The sequence below is a fragment of the Gilbertella persicaria genome, assembly GCF_025201335.1.
Source record: "Gilbertella persicaria strain CBS 190.32 chromosome Unknown B0P05scaffold_50, whole genome shotgun sequence".
Classification (NCBI taxonomy): Eukaryota; Fungi; Mucoromycota; class Mucoromycetes; order Mucorales; family Choanephoraceae; genus Gilbertella; species Gilbertella persicaria.
In genome coordinates this window covers 147,614-159,696 of record NW_026252011.1, presented here as the reverse complement: position 1 = coordinate 159,696, position 12,083 = coordinate 147,614, and the positions used below count along the sequence as shown (strand labels likewise).

At 36.5% G+C, this 12,083-nt stretch overlaps 5 protein-coding genes across 5 annotated transcripts; 2 read left to right on the top strand and 3 right to left on the bottom strand.

Annotated features, from left to right (window-relative positions):
* Window positions 1–2,912: 2,912 nt before the first annotated feature.
* Window positions 2,913–4,817, top strand: B0P05DRAFT_640774 (uncharacterized protein; the record flags this gene model as incomplete). Its single annotated transcript, XM_051583753.1, has 4 exons — window positions 2,913–3,205; window positions 3,461–4,035; window positions 4,255–4,641; window positions 4,698–4,817. Exons 1-4 carry the CDS (start codon window positions 2,944–2,946, stop codon window positions 4,815–4,817), a joined length of 1,344 nt encoding a protein of 447 aa, XP_051431043.1. The 5' UTR covers window positions 2,913–2,943.
* A 445-nt stretch (window positions 4,818–5,262) lies between these two features.
* B0P05DRAFT_270026 (uncharacterized protein) lies at window positions 5,263–7,571 on the bottom strand. The gene is made up of 4 exons (XM_051573393.1): window positions 7,082–7,571; window positions 6,941–7,027; window positions 6,821–6,894; window positions 5,263–6,771 (listed from the first exon to the last, which is right to left on the bottom strand). The coding sequence occupies exons 1-4, from the start codon at window positions 7,341–7,343 to the stop codon at window positions 5,485–5,487; spliced, it is 1,710 nt and encodes a 569-aa protein (XP_051431042.1). The 5' UTR covers window positions 7,344–7,571; the 3' UTR covers window positions 5,263–5,484.
* Window positions 7,572–8,045: 474 nt separating this feature from the next.
* On the top strand, window positions 8,046–9,546 carry B0P05DRAFT_270068 (major facilitator superfamily domain-containing protein). The gene is made up of 2 exons (XM_051573394.1): window positions 8,046–8,378; window positions 8,423–9,546. Exons 1-2 carry the CDS (start codon window positions 8,130–8,132, stop codon window positions 9,503–9,505), a joined length of 1,332 nt encoding a protein of 443 aa, XP_051431041.1. The 5' UTR covers window positions 8,046–8,129; the 3' UTR covers window positions 9,506–9,546.
* A 41-nt stretch (window positions 9,547–9,587) lies between these two features.
* Window positions 9,588–10,203, bottom strand: B0P05DRAFT_478044 (inorganic phosphate transporter; the record flags this gene model as incomplete). Its single annotated transcript, XM_051574998.1, has 2 exons — window positions 9,588–9,991; window positions 10,041–10,203. The coding sequence occupies 2 exons, from the start codon at window positions 10,201–10,203 to the stop codon at window positions 9,588–9,590; spliced, it is 567 nt and encodes a 188-aa protein (XP_051431040.1).
* A 20-nt stretch (window positions 10,204–10,223) lies between these two features.
* On the bottom strand, window positions 10,224–11,137 carry B0P05DRAFT_558318 (uncharacterized protein). Its single transcript, XM_051580133.1, has 3 exons — window positions 11,049–11,137; window positions 10,742–10,970; window positions 10,224–10,628 (listed from the first exon to the last, which is right to left on the bottom strand). Exons 2-3 carry the CDS (start codon window positions 10,779–10,781, stop codon window positions 10,501–10,503), a joined length of 168 nt encoding a protein of 55 aa, XP_051431039.1. The 5' UTR covers window positions 10,782–10,970; window positions 11,049–11,137; the 3' UTR covers window positions 10,224–10,500.
* Between the last annotated feature and the right edge of the window lie 946 nt (window positions 11,138–12,083).

The window sequence follows — 12,083 nt, the reverse complement described above, 5'->3', positions numbered from 1 at the left end:
ATACTGTTAAGAAAACTTCAGTGGATGTGAAGATAGAAAAAAAAAGAGAGCAAGGTATTTTTGTTGGACTTCTTCGAAGCGGTAAAGGCATGTAGCACTTCGACGAGAATCTTGGCAATAAAAGGGACAATATTAGAAGCAAAACGACCAATTTAAAGGCTAGAGCACTTGGTCGTTCCTATACACGCAACTTCGATAAAAACTGCTAATCTTGGTAGTTAAGGCCAATATTCGATTTGTGGTCTTTGAATAAGATTGTTAGTAACCGCCAATAAACTATTGTCAGTAACAGCTAATCTTGGCAGTAAAGATCAATTCCGCAAAAGTTTAGAATGTATTTTTTTATGCTTCTCATTGGACATTATTGGTAGCATCATTATATTGTTAGGTAATATAAACGTTTCTTTTATTATATATATACATGCATTACATAATATATTCTATACACTTCCATGGTTGCTTACATGAATCCAATCATACACTATTATATCTAAGTATCATTGAAAGGCGACCACAAAAGAGAGAAACAGAAACGACACATATTCAACGCATTAAGGGACACAGCCTTAGAGACAATATTCAGGCAAGAGAAAATAGACAAGACTATTGGATAAAAGCAGAAGCGAAAGCATGCCTAAGGATTAACATGAGTTATTTGCACATAATCTATTTGAGCATTGCCTTTCATATCAATAATACACACTTGCATATATTGTTAGAGAAAGAATATCATGATCAATATCATTTATTACCAAAAACAATACCATATAGCACTCATGAAGCCACATCACCCAGTGATTCACCAAGAGTTGCTACCCATATAGTCAGCTGTATATGCTAGAAGAGATTTCTTTCTTTAAAATGAGCCTACACAAATGTGTATGAGGATATGGACTAAATAAGATATCAAGCCTTACCTTGAATATGAAAAAAAGACTACCAAGTCATAGTAATAGACAAAAAAGAGAGAATCACCAAGTGGACAAGAAGGTAATGAGCAACATCAAGACTCAGAAACTACATAGAGACAAAGCCAAACCAGAGATGAGCAAGAAACCAAGTCAGTTAGCGCCAAAAATAAATAAATAAAAACAAGGTCTAGACACTATTCCAAACAAACAAAAGGGCTAGTGCAACTACATGAGCAAACATCAAAGTCTTACCTAGACCAGAGAGCCTATATAATTATGCTAGGGACTGTTAGGGACAACTAAGAAAGAATAACTAAAGATGAATTCACAAGTACCTCATTAGCACCATGAAAGGAATCTCAAGTAAAGAGTAAAGGAAAAAGGAAAAGTTTCTCGTGGGTTTGTAATAAGAAAAAAGGCCCACATAATAAAGTACATCTTCATCTTATTGGATATACAAGGTGGCATTCAATTAGTAGTAACTAACACTCTTGGCTTTTTATTCAAACTGCTGCATCAGTACGAGTTCTTTTTCTTTTACGAACATCAGTTGGTGCAGCGTCAATTGATTCTAGCAGTGATGGTGTAAGGTAGACAGAGAAAAAAAACTAGAAGAAATATAACTGACTTTTTCAGCGAAAAAAAGAGGCGATAAGTAATTCAGTATCTACGAGAAGAAAAAAGAATTGAAGTCGAATGTAGATAATAGATTACTGTTTTATTGCTGAATTCACCTTGTTCGACAAGTGCTTGGACAGGCTGAGTGATGCATAAATGAACCATTCGGCTTAGCATTTTTTTTTTTAAAAAAAAAAGACTTGTTAACTGAATTGATCGCTAAAGCAGAGATGAATTATACAGAATAAAAAAAAGATCAATTGGATGCGTAAAAAAAATACTTTATTTTAGGAAGTGACTAAAATTGTTTGCTTTGCTCCCGAGATTGGTGAAACAGCCAAGTCAAGAAATTCAGCTTGGTCTAAATGGACAATACAAACAAAAATAGAATGTTTATAAAGAGAAACTCCTTACTGAAGAGATTGAACAAGTCCAAGTGCGAATGAGGAAAAAAAATTCGTTTGTTAGAGACAAGAAAAGCTGATGCGATACTCGACAAAGACTTATTGGCGTCAAGCTCTCATACTACTCTTCGACCATTGCAAAAAGATAACAAGTCAATAAATAGATCAACAGCTTTCTTTAAAAATGGCGAACAACTACATAAGAAGTTTGTTGCAGACGAAACCCTAACGCCAACAGAAGTCAAAAGGATGTTAATTTGTCTTTCAGGTATATTGAATTTGATTGTTGAAGGTAGAGAAGAGCAGTCAGACCTTTTCACCAAAGATGACTAGAACAAAACCAAAACGGATTGGTTCACAAAAAAACCGACCAAACAGACTTCAAATGCCTGAATAATTTTTTCGGCAACTGTCCAATTGAGAGTGGAAATACTAAAGTGCACTCAATTTATGATAGTCACTTTGGCAGGGAGATTTTTTTCAAAATTCAAAGCTTTTCAACTAAGATTAGAGTGATGATATAAAGAATTGAAAGACATAAAAGTGCTCAAAACTTGCTTCTCTAGATTTCTATGTCTTTAATTTTTTAATTGTATTAATAAAAGCTGATTTGAAAAAATGACAACTGACCAAAAGTTCATATCCACCCAAAAATAGTAGTGTATGAGACTATAGGCCAATAGTCGCTTATTTAGAGCTGCACTAAGTACTAAATAAGCATAGGCTGTGTTTAGATATTGTTCCCGAGTTTGTTTTGACAGTTTTATTTTTGTGTCAAGATGAGTCCTTGCGATATGTTTCATTTTTATTAACCTTAATAAGATGCCTCGCCTCACAAAAAACCAAATGCGTATAAGAAAATGACAGATAACCACCAAGAGAAGCAAAAGGAAAAAAGAGATGCACGATTGGTAATAATTGTCGGCATTAATCAAGCAAAAAAAATTGACGTCTCTATTTCTTACTCCCTTTTTTTTTTATAGTTGAACAACTTATTCGAGAAATTTGAAATGAATGATATCATTTTGGATTTTGGGAATGAAATTGACTTCGACTTTAGTGATGATCGTTCAGTAATGTTTAACAGTTCTGCATTAGACGATGATTTTGTCATTCAATTGATGGAACCAGAAAACGAAGAATCAGCTACTACAGAGTCAAACATCGGCTACCAAGAAAACGAAGATGAAAAAGAATGGAATGAAATTGATGGTGCTATCGAAGTAAAAGATGATCAATTAAATCTTGCTGCAGTGTTCAAATGGAATAACAGTAACATCGAGCTTAACCACAAGAGAAAGCACGCTAGATCATTCCAGCTTATCCATCGTGTCATTCAAAAATAAAACAAAAAAAAATAAAAAGATGGCTGAAAGCTGCAAGAAGGTTACGGAGTTCTTCTCTCCTCTAAATATGAAAGGATTCGCTGAGCCTGTAAAAGAATCCTATGACCTCAATGATGAAGTTAAGGATGATTTAAAAGATTAGCTGCAGATCTTAAGCGAGTATATTAGCAAAATTGATTAGATGTTGATTCCCGTCTTTACATTTTAAGTGGCAAGAAAATGCTTGAAGCTAGTACCGATGCTGCTGTGGAAGTTTGGAAGACGCCTTTTAAGCATTGTAGACCAAGAGCAATCAAAAGATGGGCACATATCTTTTTGGAGTTCGGAGAGCTTCCTAAGTATTTGCAGAGGGTTCATGCAAAGAAGCTCTCCAGCATGTCTGATAAAGATGTCAAGAACAAAGCCATTGACTATTTTCGATCAAAACGCCCCAACCAAAGAACCATTGTTGGTTTAGCAAATCACATTAGAAAGATGATTGTACCTGAAATTATGGCAATAGGACCAATCAGTCAACCACTATCTTCGTTGAGCAACACCACTATCGCAGAGTATGTTAGATATTGGATATTTGAGCAAAAATCAAACAGTAAAGATGCGATTTTCTTCGATGATCATGAACGTGAAGATGCTAAAGAGTATAGGATTCAATGGACAAAGAAAATGATAGAATGGAAGACCAAGACGGAAGAGTATCCACGCAACAGTGAAGGAGAGACTGTTCAACCAGTTCTTCAAGAAGACGAGAAGAAGATAGTGCTACTCACTCATGACAAAAGCACATCTTATACCAATAATGCCAGAAAAAAACGTTGAGTGGAAAAAGGTGAAGCAAGCATAGCACCAAATAGACAAGGAAAATCAATAATCATTTCTGAGTTCATGCCTTCCTGTTACGGAACCATGAAAGGGGTGATAGATGGAGAGGAGAAATCCTCTCGTACCATTTTTTCCCCTGGTGCTGATAACTGATAGACATACGAGGATTTGAAACAATACTTGAATAACTATGTTATTCCTCTGTTCAAGCATTTGCATCCAGACAGTACTACACTGTTTAATTTTGATCAAAACCAAAATTATCGCGCTTTTGCAAAAGATGCCCTGCTTGCAAGTCGAATGCCCTCAGGCGAAACGGTATTCAATCCTGAGAGTCAATTTGCTTTTCGTGATGGGAGCTTCAAAGATCCTATTGATGGCAAAACCAAAACTCAAAGCATCTATATCATGCATAGAATTGATTTTAGAAAATTCAAATCTGAGTTCAATAGACTGAAAGCACAAATCGTTCCAAAGAAGCGCTTTCCTTCGGATGCAGCATTGAGATTACATTTGGTTAAAAAAATGAAATTTCCGGACCCTGTAAGTTATCAATGCTCACATACATGTATTATACAAAGTCTTTAATATCTTTTTAGGACAAACACTTCAAGTGCACTTTTCAGATATTGCTCAAAAGAGAAGTCATTGGAAAAAACTGCAAGCCTCGCAAGCGTTGCAATGAAGAGCACGTTAGTAATAGTTGTTGCTTGGAGTAACTTCTATCTAATCAAAAAGATTTCAAAAAGCAGATATCGATGCTAGAGGAGTCAATTGAAGAGGCTGGATGTATAATGACGCCTTATCTAAAATACAATTGCAAAACGAACTGGATCAAGCGTCATTTAGGGGGATCCAAAAGAGTAGCCCGTATGATGTGCGATTACTCGTTTAAAAGCCTTAGGAAAAGACCAACTCGTACCTGGATGATAACCAAAGCAGAAATGGTAATTTGGTCATTAAAAGATGGTTTAATCTCGCTTATAGATAAATTGAAGCATATAGTCAAGGACACAACGCTATTGAAGCTAATGATATTGTAAAATTTTTTTCGAGAACTTACAAAAGTCATAGACGTGCCATTTGAAGTAAAATTAGGCCCTTCTGACTACAATATTGAAAAGGCGGTTTAAAAGATGTCAAAAGTTTATTTTAACTATATTCCCGTTTTATTTAATGCTGTGTTTGACATTTATGGTTAGTTTAGCCATATTACTATTAATGGTGATTTATGCAGGCTGATTTATTGAAAAGAGCTATTTAGGAATGGTAACTAATCATCTTCATTTTTTAGGGCTTCATAAAAACCGCCTCAAGACAAATGCCTTAAAGAAGATCAACTCAAGTCTCTTTTAGCTTAAGGCTCTTGTGTTCTTTTAGTTTATTTTATAAACAATCTTGATCCATTTTAATCATAATTTTTTGTAAATCAGTCTCTTCCAACACAGGCCCTGTATCAGAACATTTGGCTGCATCTTTAACAGCTTGACATAATTGATTTGTTGTATAATTTGAGAACTTAGAATGTTGTGTTAATGCAAACCAAATTTCAGGACAAGTCAATAAATGCTTTCGATATGGTGTGTCTTCCTTATCTTTAGATTTCTCTATTATTGTGTTGTCTTGTGTAGTGTCTTTGTCTTCGAGAGATTTCATAGAACCAGTGACAATGGGTACAGGTGAACCAATCAAGCTTAAATTTAACTTGCCCATTTGATCAAATAAAGGTTCAGACAATAATCGAAAAAAAGCATCGTTGCATACTTGTTCATGTAATGTTTCACAGAAATGCTTTCCCTCAGGGTCAATATGGCAATCAAACAAGTGTAGACTAAGTTGTTGCATGCCCTTTTGTTGTTGTGTACAAGTGGTAGAAGTAGTATTGTCACTAAAAACACTGTTGGTATCATCCTGTTGTTGGGCTATAGGCGAGTGAATGGGTGTGCAAACACTGCCTGATTTCTTTGCACTTGCAGACGAAACAACCGTGACCGAGTCATTCTTGTTTAAAGAGAGGGAGTCTGGCTTTGTACTGGCTAAAGGAGAAGTAGGTGTTGACTGTCGTTTGGAAGGCCGAGTACTGGGATGATACAGTTGTACAGGCTCAATAGGTTCAGATCGATTGGGTTTAGGCGATGTAGTTATTGCTGTATGTAGCTTTAAAGAAGCAGGTGTGGTAATAGAGAATGTATATTCCAAAGGTTGAGGCGGTGGTGTAGGTGTGGGTGATTTTTGTTTGACCGATACTTTTTTTGAGATAGGTTTACTGGGTGAAATAGAACCAAGAGAAGGCGAAATAGAATGTAAAATAGAAGGAGTTGAAGGCGTAGTTGAATAAGAAGAAAGAGCCAAGGGTTCTTGAGGTAATAGTGGTGCAATATTAGGATAATGTCCACAAGGTCCAGATTGTGGTGGTGGTGGTGGCGTTTGTAATGGGGGAGGTGGCTGGTAGGGTATGCCTTTTAATGCATAATTTTCTGATTCCAGTCGATAAATGACAGATCGCAACTGTTGGTTTTCTCGTACCAGTTGTGTTGTCGTGACAAGGTGAGCGTCTTGGATTTGTTTTATTTTGATTTCAAGTTCCTTGACATAACGTTCTTTTCGTTCTCGAAACGCTCGTTGAGCTGCACGGTTTTGTGCTTTTCGCTTGACTTTGGGATCTTGATCCAACTACAGAGAAATTGATTAGTATACTATTGATGATTGTGTAGTTACTTGCATCCGAAAAAGATTCTTCGTCTGGCATAGGTTTTCTCCCAGGCTTTTTGTTGGTAGAATCTATATTATCACTTTCTATTCTGATACTTAGAACATAGCCTATATCAAAAAAGTAAAATACCTTGGCTTGACTCATCTTCGTGTGTCGAGGCTGGAACGGTGTATTCTTCCTCTTGGAGAGTAACATACGTCTCACCATCATTATCCTCTACATAATACAGCGTGAGTAAAACAGCACTAGTAATGTGAGAATTTTTTTTACTTGCTGCCTTCACAATATTGCCTGCCAATTCTTTGATTTCAGCAACCGAAAAAGAGTCTTCCCATTTTCGCTTGTCATGGAAAAATGGATTGTTCTTTAAGTTTAATATGGCTTGTGTGGTTGCATTATTCGAAATCAATTCAACAAATTCTTTGGATGAAGTGCTGGTGGGAGAAGAAAGGGGTGATTGTTCGATGGCTTTTTCTACATCGTCTGTAATATTAGGTAATTTGTCATTGTGGGTTGATTTAGATTTTTTCATGTTAAAGAAGTGAAAGCGAAAGGGAAGAGAAAGAAGAAGGGAAAAAGAGATAGTGTTTTAAAAAGCCCGTCATGTGTGTACCCACTATCCATTTTTTTACATAGTCTCCAACCAGAATAAAGACAATCGATATAAGATTTACTGGTCTGAGGTTAGCAAGAAATAGATTGATTTCATGTAATGATTCGTTTAACGCTTATCTCTTTTTTATAAGCATTTTTCTCTTTTCTTTTTTTATGGCGAAAGATCATGTTGCTTAAAGAATACAAGCAAAATAATTCATGCAATAGACTTTCAAACTTCTTTGACATTGGTCAAACGAGATTCTATACTGACTAAATAATTTTTTGCATATATAATACATAGTGGCGCTGCAGTGATCATTTTCTTTTTATTTTATTTTATTTTTTACTAACCTCACTCCTTTTTGAATCTCTGCTATGAAACAACCAGTGCGGACAATGAATGTATTTGTCATGATAATTTATAAAAAAGGCATAACTGCACCTTGTGAGCCCCTTTCTAAACTGAGGCCTGGGTTTGTATACACTTTTATCCGAATTTCTGTTGTACAATGTAGGAAAATAGAGGAGGCGTTATCGTCCGTGAGTAGATAAGATATACTACAGTTTTGAAGTACACGAATTCTATCTTGGATCGACCAAGGTCGTTTCTTTTATAAGCATATTTGTATACAGACGAAATCAAGAGAGAATGCTATAAACAACAAAAAGGAATTCAGTATGCATATTTTGTGTATTATTTTTTTTCTATTCTTTTCTTTAGATGTTAATCAAAAAAACCTATCAAACGAGATATAATAGCCCTATTGTTCAAATTATATGTCTGGGTCTTGTCTGTTTATGTGGTCCTGGCATGTTTAATGCACTTTCAGGGCTTGGGGCTGGCGGTTCAATGAGTTCCAACATCACATTGACAGATACAGCCAATGGTGCTCTTTATGCTTGTTTTGCCATCGTTGGCTTCTTCGCTGGATCCATTACAAATACGCTAGGTGTCAATAAGACCTTGACAGTAAGTGAGCTGCATGATCCGTCAACACCACTTATGCGAGACAGATTGGATCGATAGGCTATGCCATTTATGCCTCTGCCTTTTGGGTCTATGATCGCTACCAAATTGCCGAGTATGTGATTATCTCGGGTGCCATGTTGGGTTGCTTGGCTGCTATTTTTTGGTCTGCTCAAGGGGCCATCATGATGTCCTATCCAGAAGAAAAGGACAAGGGCAAATCCGTCAGTGTCTTTTGGGCTCTGTTTAATTGTGGAGGGATATTGGGATCCTTAATTGCTTTAGTCATGAATTTGGATGGACACACAACAGGGGGTGTGTCTACAGGTACGTATGCTGTGTTTGTGATGATCATGTTGGCTGGTGTCTTGTTTAGTTTGACATTGGCCGATCCTAGCCATATTGTGCGCCAGAATGGCACACGCATTGTCATGACGCAAGCAACCGACTGGAAAACAGAACTCAAGAATGCCCTGATGGTCTGGAAAGAATGGCGCATGTTGGCTTTCATTCCTGCCTTTTTAGCCTCAAATTGGTTCTATGCTTATCAATTTCGACTGAATTCAATTTACTTTGATCCTTCGACGCGCGCATTGAATGACTTGATGTACTGGGCTATGCAGGTCATTGGGTCCATGATGGTGGGTTATGTACTAGACTATCCAGGCTGGGATCGACGTACTCGAGGACTTGTGGTGTTTTATGTGTTATTTTTGCTGTTGAATATCGTTTGGGCAGGTGGGTTTGCTTTTCAGACAGGATTTGAAGCAGATTTTAAGACACCTGTGCACTGGGACAATGCTCGTTTCAGTGGTCCCTTTGTACTGTTTATGATGTATGGTTATTCAGATGCAGTCTACCAAACCTATCTCTATTGGTTAATGGGTGCCATGACCAATGACTCCACCTTATTGGCTCGGTATGCTGGATTTTATAAGGCATTGCAATCGGTAGGTGCGGCAGCAGCCTTTGGAATTGATGCATCTCCCATCTATCTTCGCTGGGAGTGTCTTGTATGTTGGATACTTGTGTTTATCTCTTTCCCACTTGTGTTTCTCGTCGTCAACCAAATTACAGAAACAAATATTGTGACTGACACAGCAAAAGACACAGAAGATGTACCTATCTAGGTCCCCCTTCCTTTCTTTGTTAATTGTATTTTTTCAGTAAAAAGAAAAAAAGGGGAATTGTTTTTATTATATGTAATTTTTTTTAATCTTGGTGACGGTGTTCCGTGGTGGTGTTGGCAGCAGCAGGTGCAGCAGCAGCATCATTTCCACCACCAAATAAATTAGCAAGACCGCCAAAAGGACTATCCACAGTAAAAGGTCTAGCAAGGTTACCTTCAGGAGCATCACCCCACAAATGAATCAAAGCTTCTTTATGAGCCAATAAGTTCTTCACGGGCATAATCGATTGCATCAAAAGGGGTTGAGTGAATTTGAATTGAAAGTGCATCAAAGAGATAATAAAGATAGAAGTCACACTAGACTTGATAAATTGTTGTACTTGTTCAATATCGTAGTCCTTGACAGTGGTCGTGATAGTGGCAGGAGCCTCGGTAGGACCAGAAAGACTGGGTTTAGCAGGAGCATTGTATGTCAACACAGTCGTGTCTAGATACACTCGATTAACCACAAAAACCTTACACGCTTAGTCACTTACCATTCTTCTTTTTAATGATAGAAATCAAACCATAAGCCATAGCAACGACTAAGACCTGGGCACTGTAATAACCAATTCTAGCATAGGTCAATACATCAGGGTCTTCCCAGTCAATTTTCTTGGCCAACTGCATAGACACCAAAAGGAAGCCCATGTTGAACATGGGGTTAGTCAAAATACCAGGAGAACCCATCTTGTGTTTAGATGAAGAAGAAAGAGAAAAAAAAGAAAAAAAAAACTAGGAAAAAGTTTGTTTAAAAACTAGGCTTAATTCGATTGGTTATTGTGTTTGCTGGCACACACAGCCCTATCTTTTCTCGGTTTTAAAAAAAGGCTCAACTCTATAGTCTTAAATCCAAATCTTATTGTTCTTCTTTGAACCTTTTATTCTTTTTCTCTCTCTGTCTTTTATCGAAAGCATAACAAAGATAAAGTGCCACTTTGCTAAAAATGGAACACTTTAAAACTGTCCAAAAATGAAATTGTCGTACTTTGAAAAAGCAGTATTGTATCGCACAATAACTTGTGTGTACTCTGAGAACATTGGATTAGGGTGATTAAGAAAAAGCACAACTACAGTCTCCAATGCTAGAAAAAAGATATGTTACTTCAATCCATATATTATCCATATCCATATTCATATTTTGTGACCACTAAGTAAATTTGGCATACTTAAGATGCTTTTGATTTTCAATTTATACCTTCTTCGAGCATCAAGCTTATTATACGATCATAAATCATGACCTGGATCCTCCTCCAATAGAAACTACCTTTTTTTCTTGAATAAATTTGGCGAACAGTCTATTAGCATAATAGCACCAGAAGTGTATTGGCAGCCCACTGCAGGCGCGAGTGTTTATTGAAATAGACCATCGTTTCTGCCTTCTGATTTCCTTTTTTGAATTGCATACACAAAAGAGCCTATTTATGCTAAAATATAGCAAGTTTTGAGAAAGTCAAAAATCATCTTTTTGTCCTTATGATACACAGTAAAGGTTCATATTTTACTTGTAAAGTTATGAAGACTGAGCCCTATAGGGTAAATGTCTAACCATCAGTTCAAAAAAAAAAAAAAGAAGGAAAGTACAAAAAAAAAACTATAGAGTGATAAATATACAGTCGTACCTGGATTTAGTGATATAGTCGGTCAAGGGCAATGTGTATTACTAAATCCAGTATGTGATTTTATATTTTTAGGATCACACACATATAAAATCAATAGCCTGTAGTTCAAATATCACTTTTTTTGCCGGACGAGCTGATTCAGTTTACTGAGCTTCAGACATCACTATATATCACCGTATGAAAAAATGATACAATATAGATAGAATATAGATAGAGTATACAGGCTAGAAATGTTCAAAGTACCTCACTTTTAGCACTACATATCTTGCTGCGTACTTTGATCGTACGGCCATTTTGCTCAATCAGTGGGTTCTGCATTTGTTAAGACAAGTCAAGCGAGAACCACTTATTATGACTTCTTCATAGAAAAGCTCGAAATGATAACTACAAAACCTAGTGTCAGTATGGCTGATATTTCCTGTGTCTTTGGTAAAAACAAAACAAACTTCTTAGGCACAACCAAAAAATTAAATGTCCCCTAAGAAATTTGAATGTTTTTTTAATCCTTAATAATACAATCCAATGATTTACATTCTATTCTGTTCTAGTTCAGTACAAACGCAATCCATCCACAATAAAGTCCAATCGAGAGATAGCAATCCAATAATCCAACCCAATCAGAAACTAACGGAGCATCATTTGAACTAGTATCCGAAACAAAAGGACGTTAAGTTACACCACAAATCCATTATATCCATCAAGCACATTTTTCAGACACCGATCTACCTTCTGATAACCGTAACAAATATAAAAAAACCAAGAGCTTAAAATCCATCAAGTACTTCACCAGACACTTAACAGATTTGCCATCAAACTTGACATTTTTTCTGCCAAGTGTACCGCTAATGTACGTATATATATCTTCCCAGAGGATCAATGCATATTGATAGTACTTTATATTTGGAATTGAGAGATACT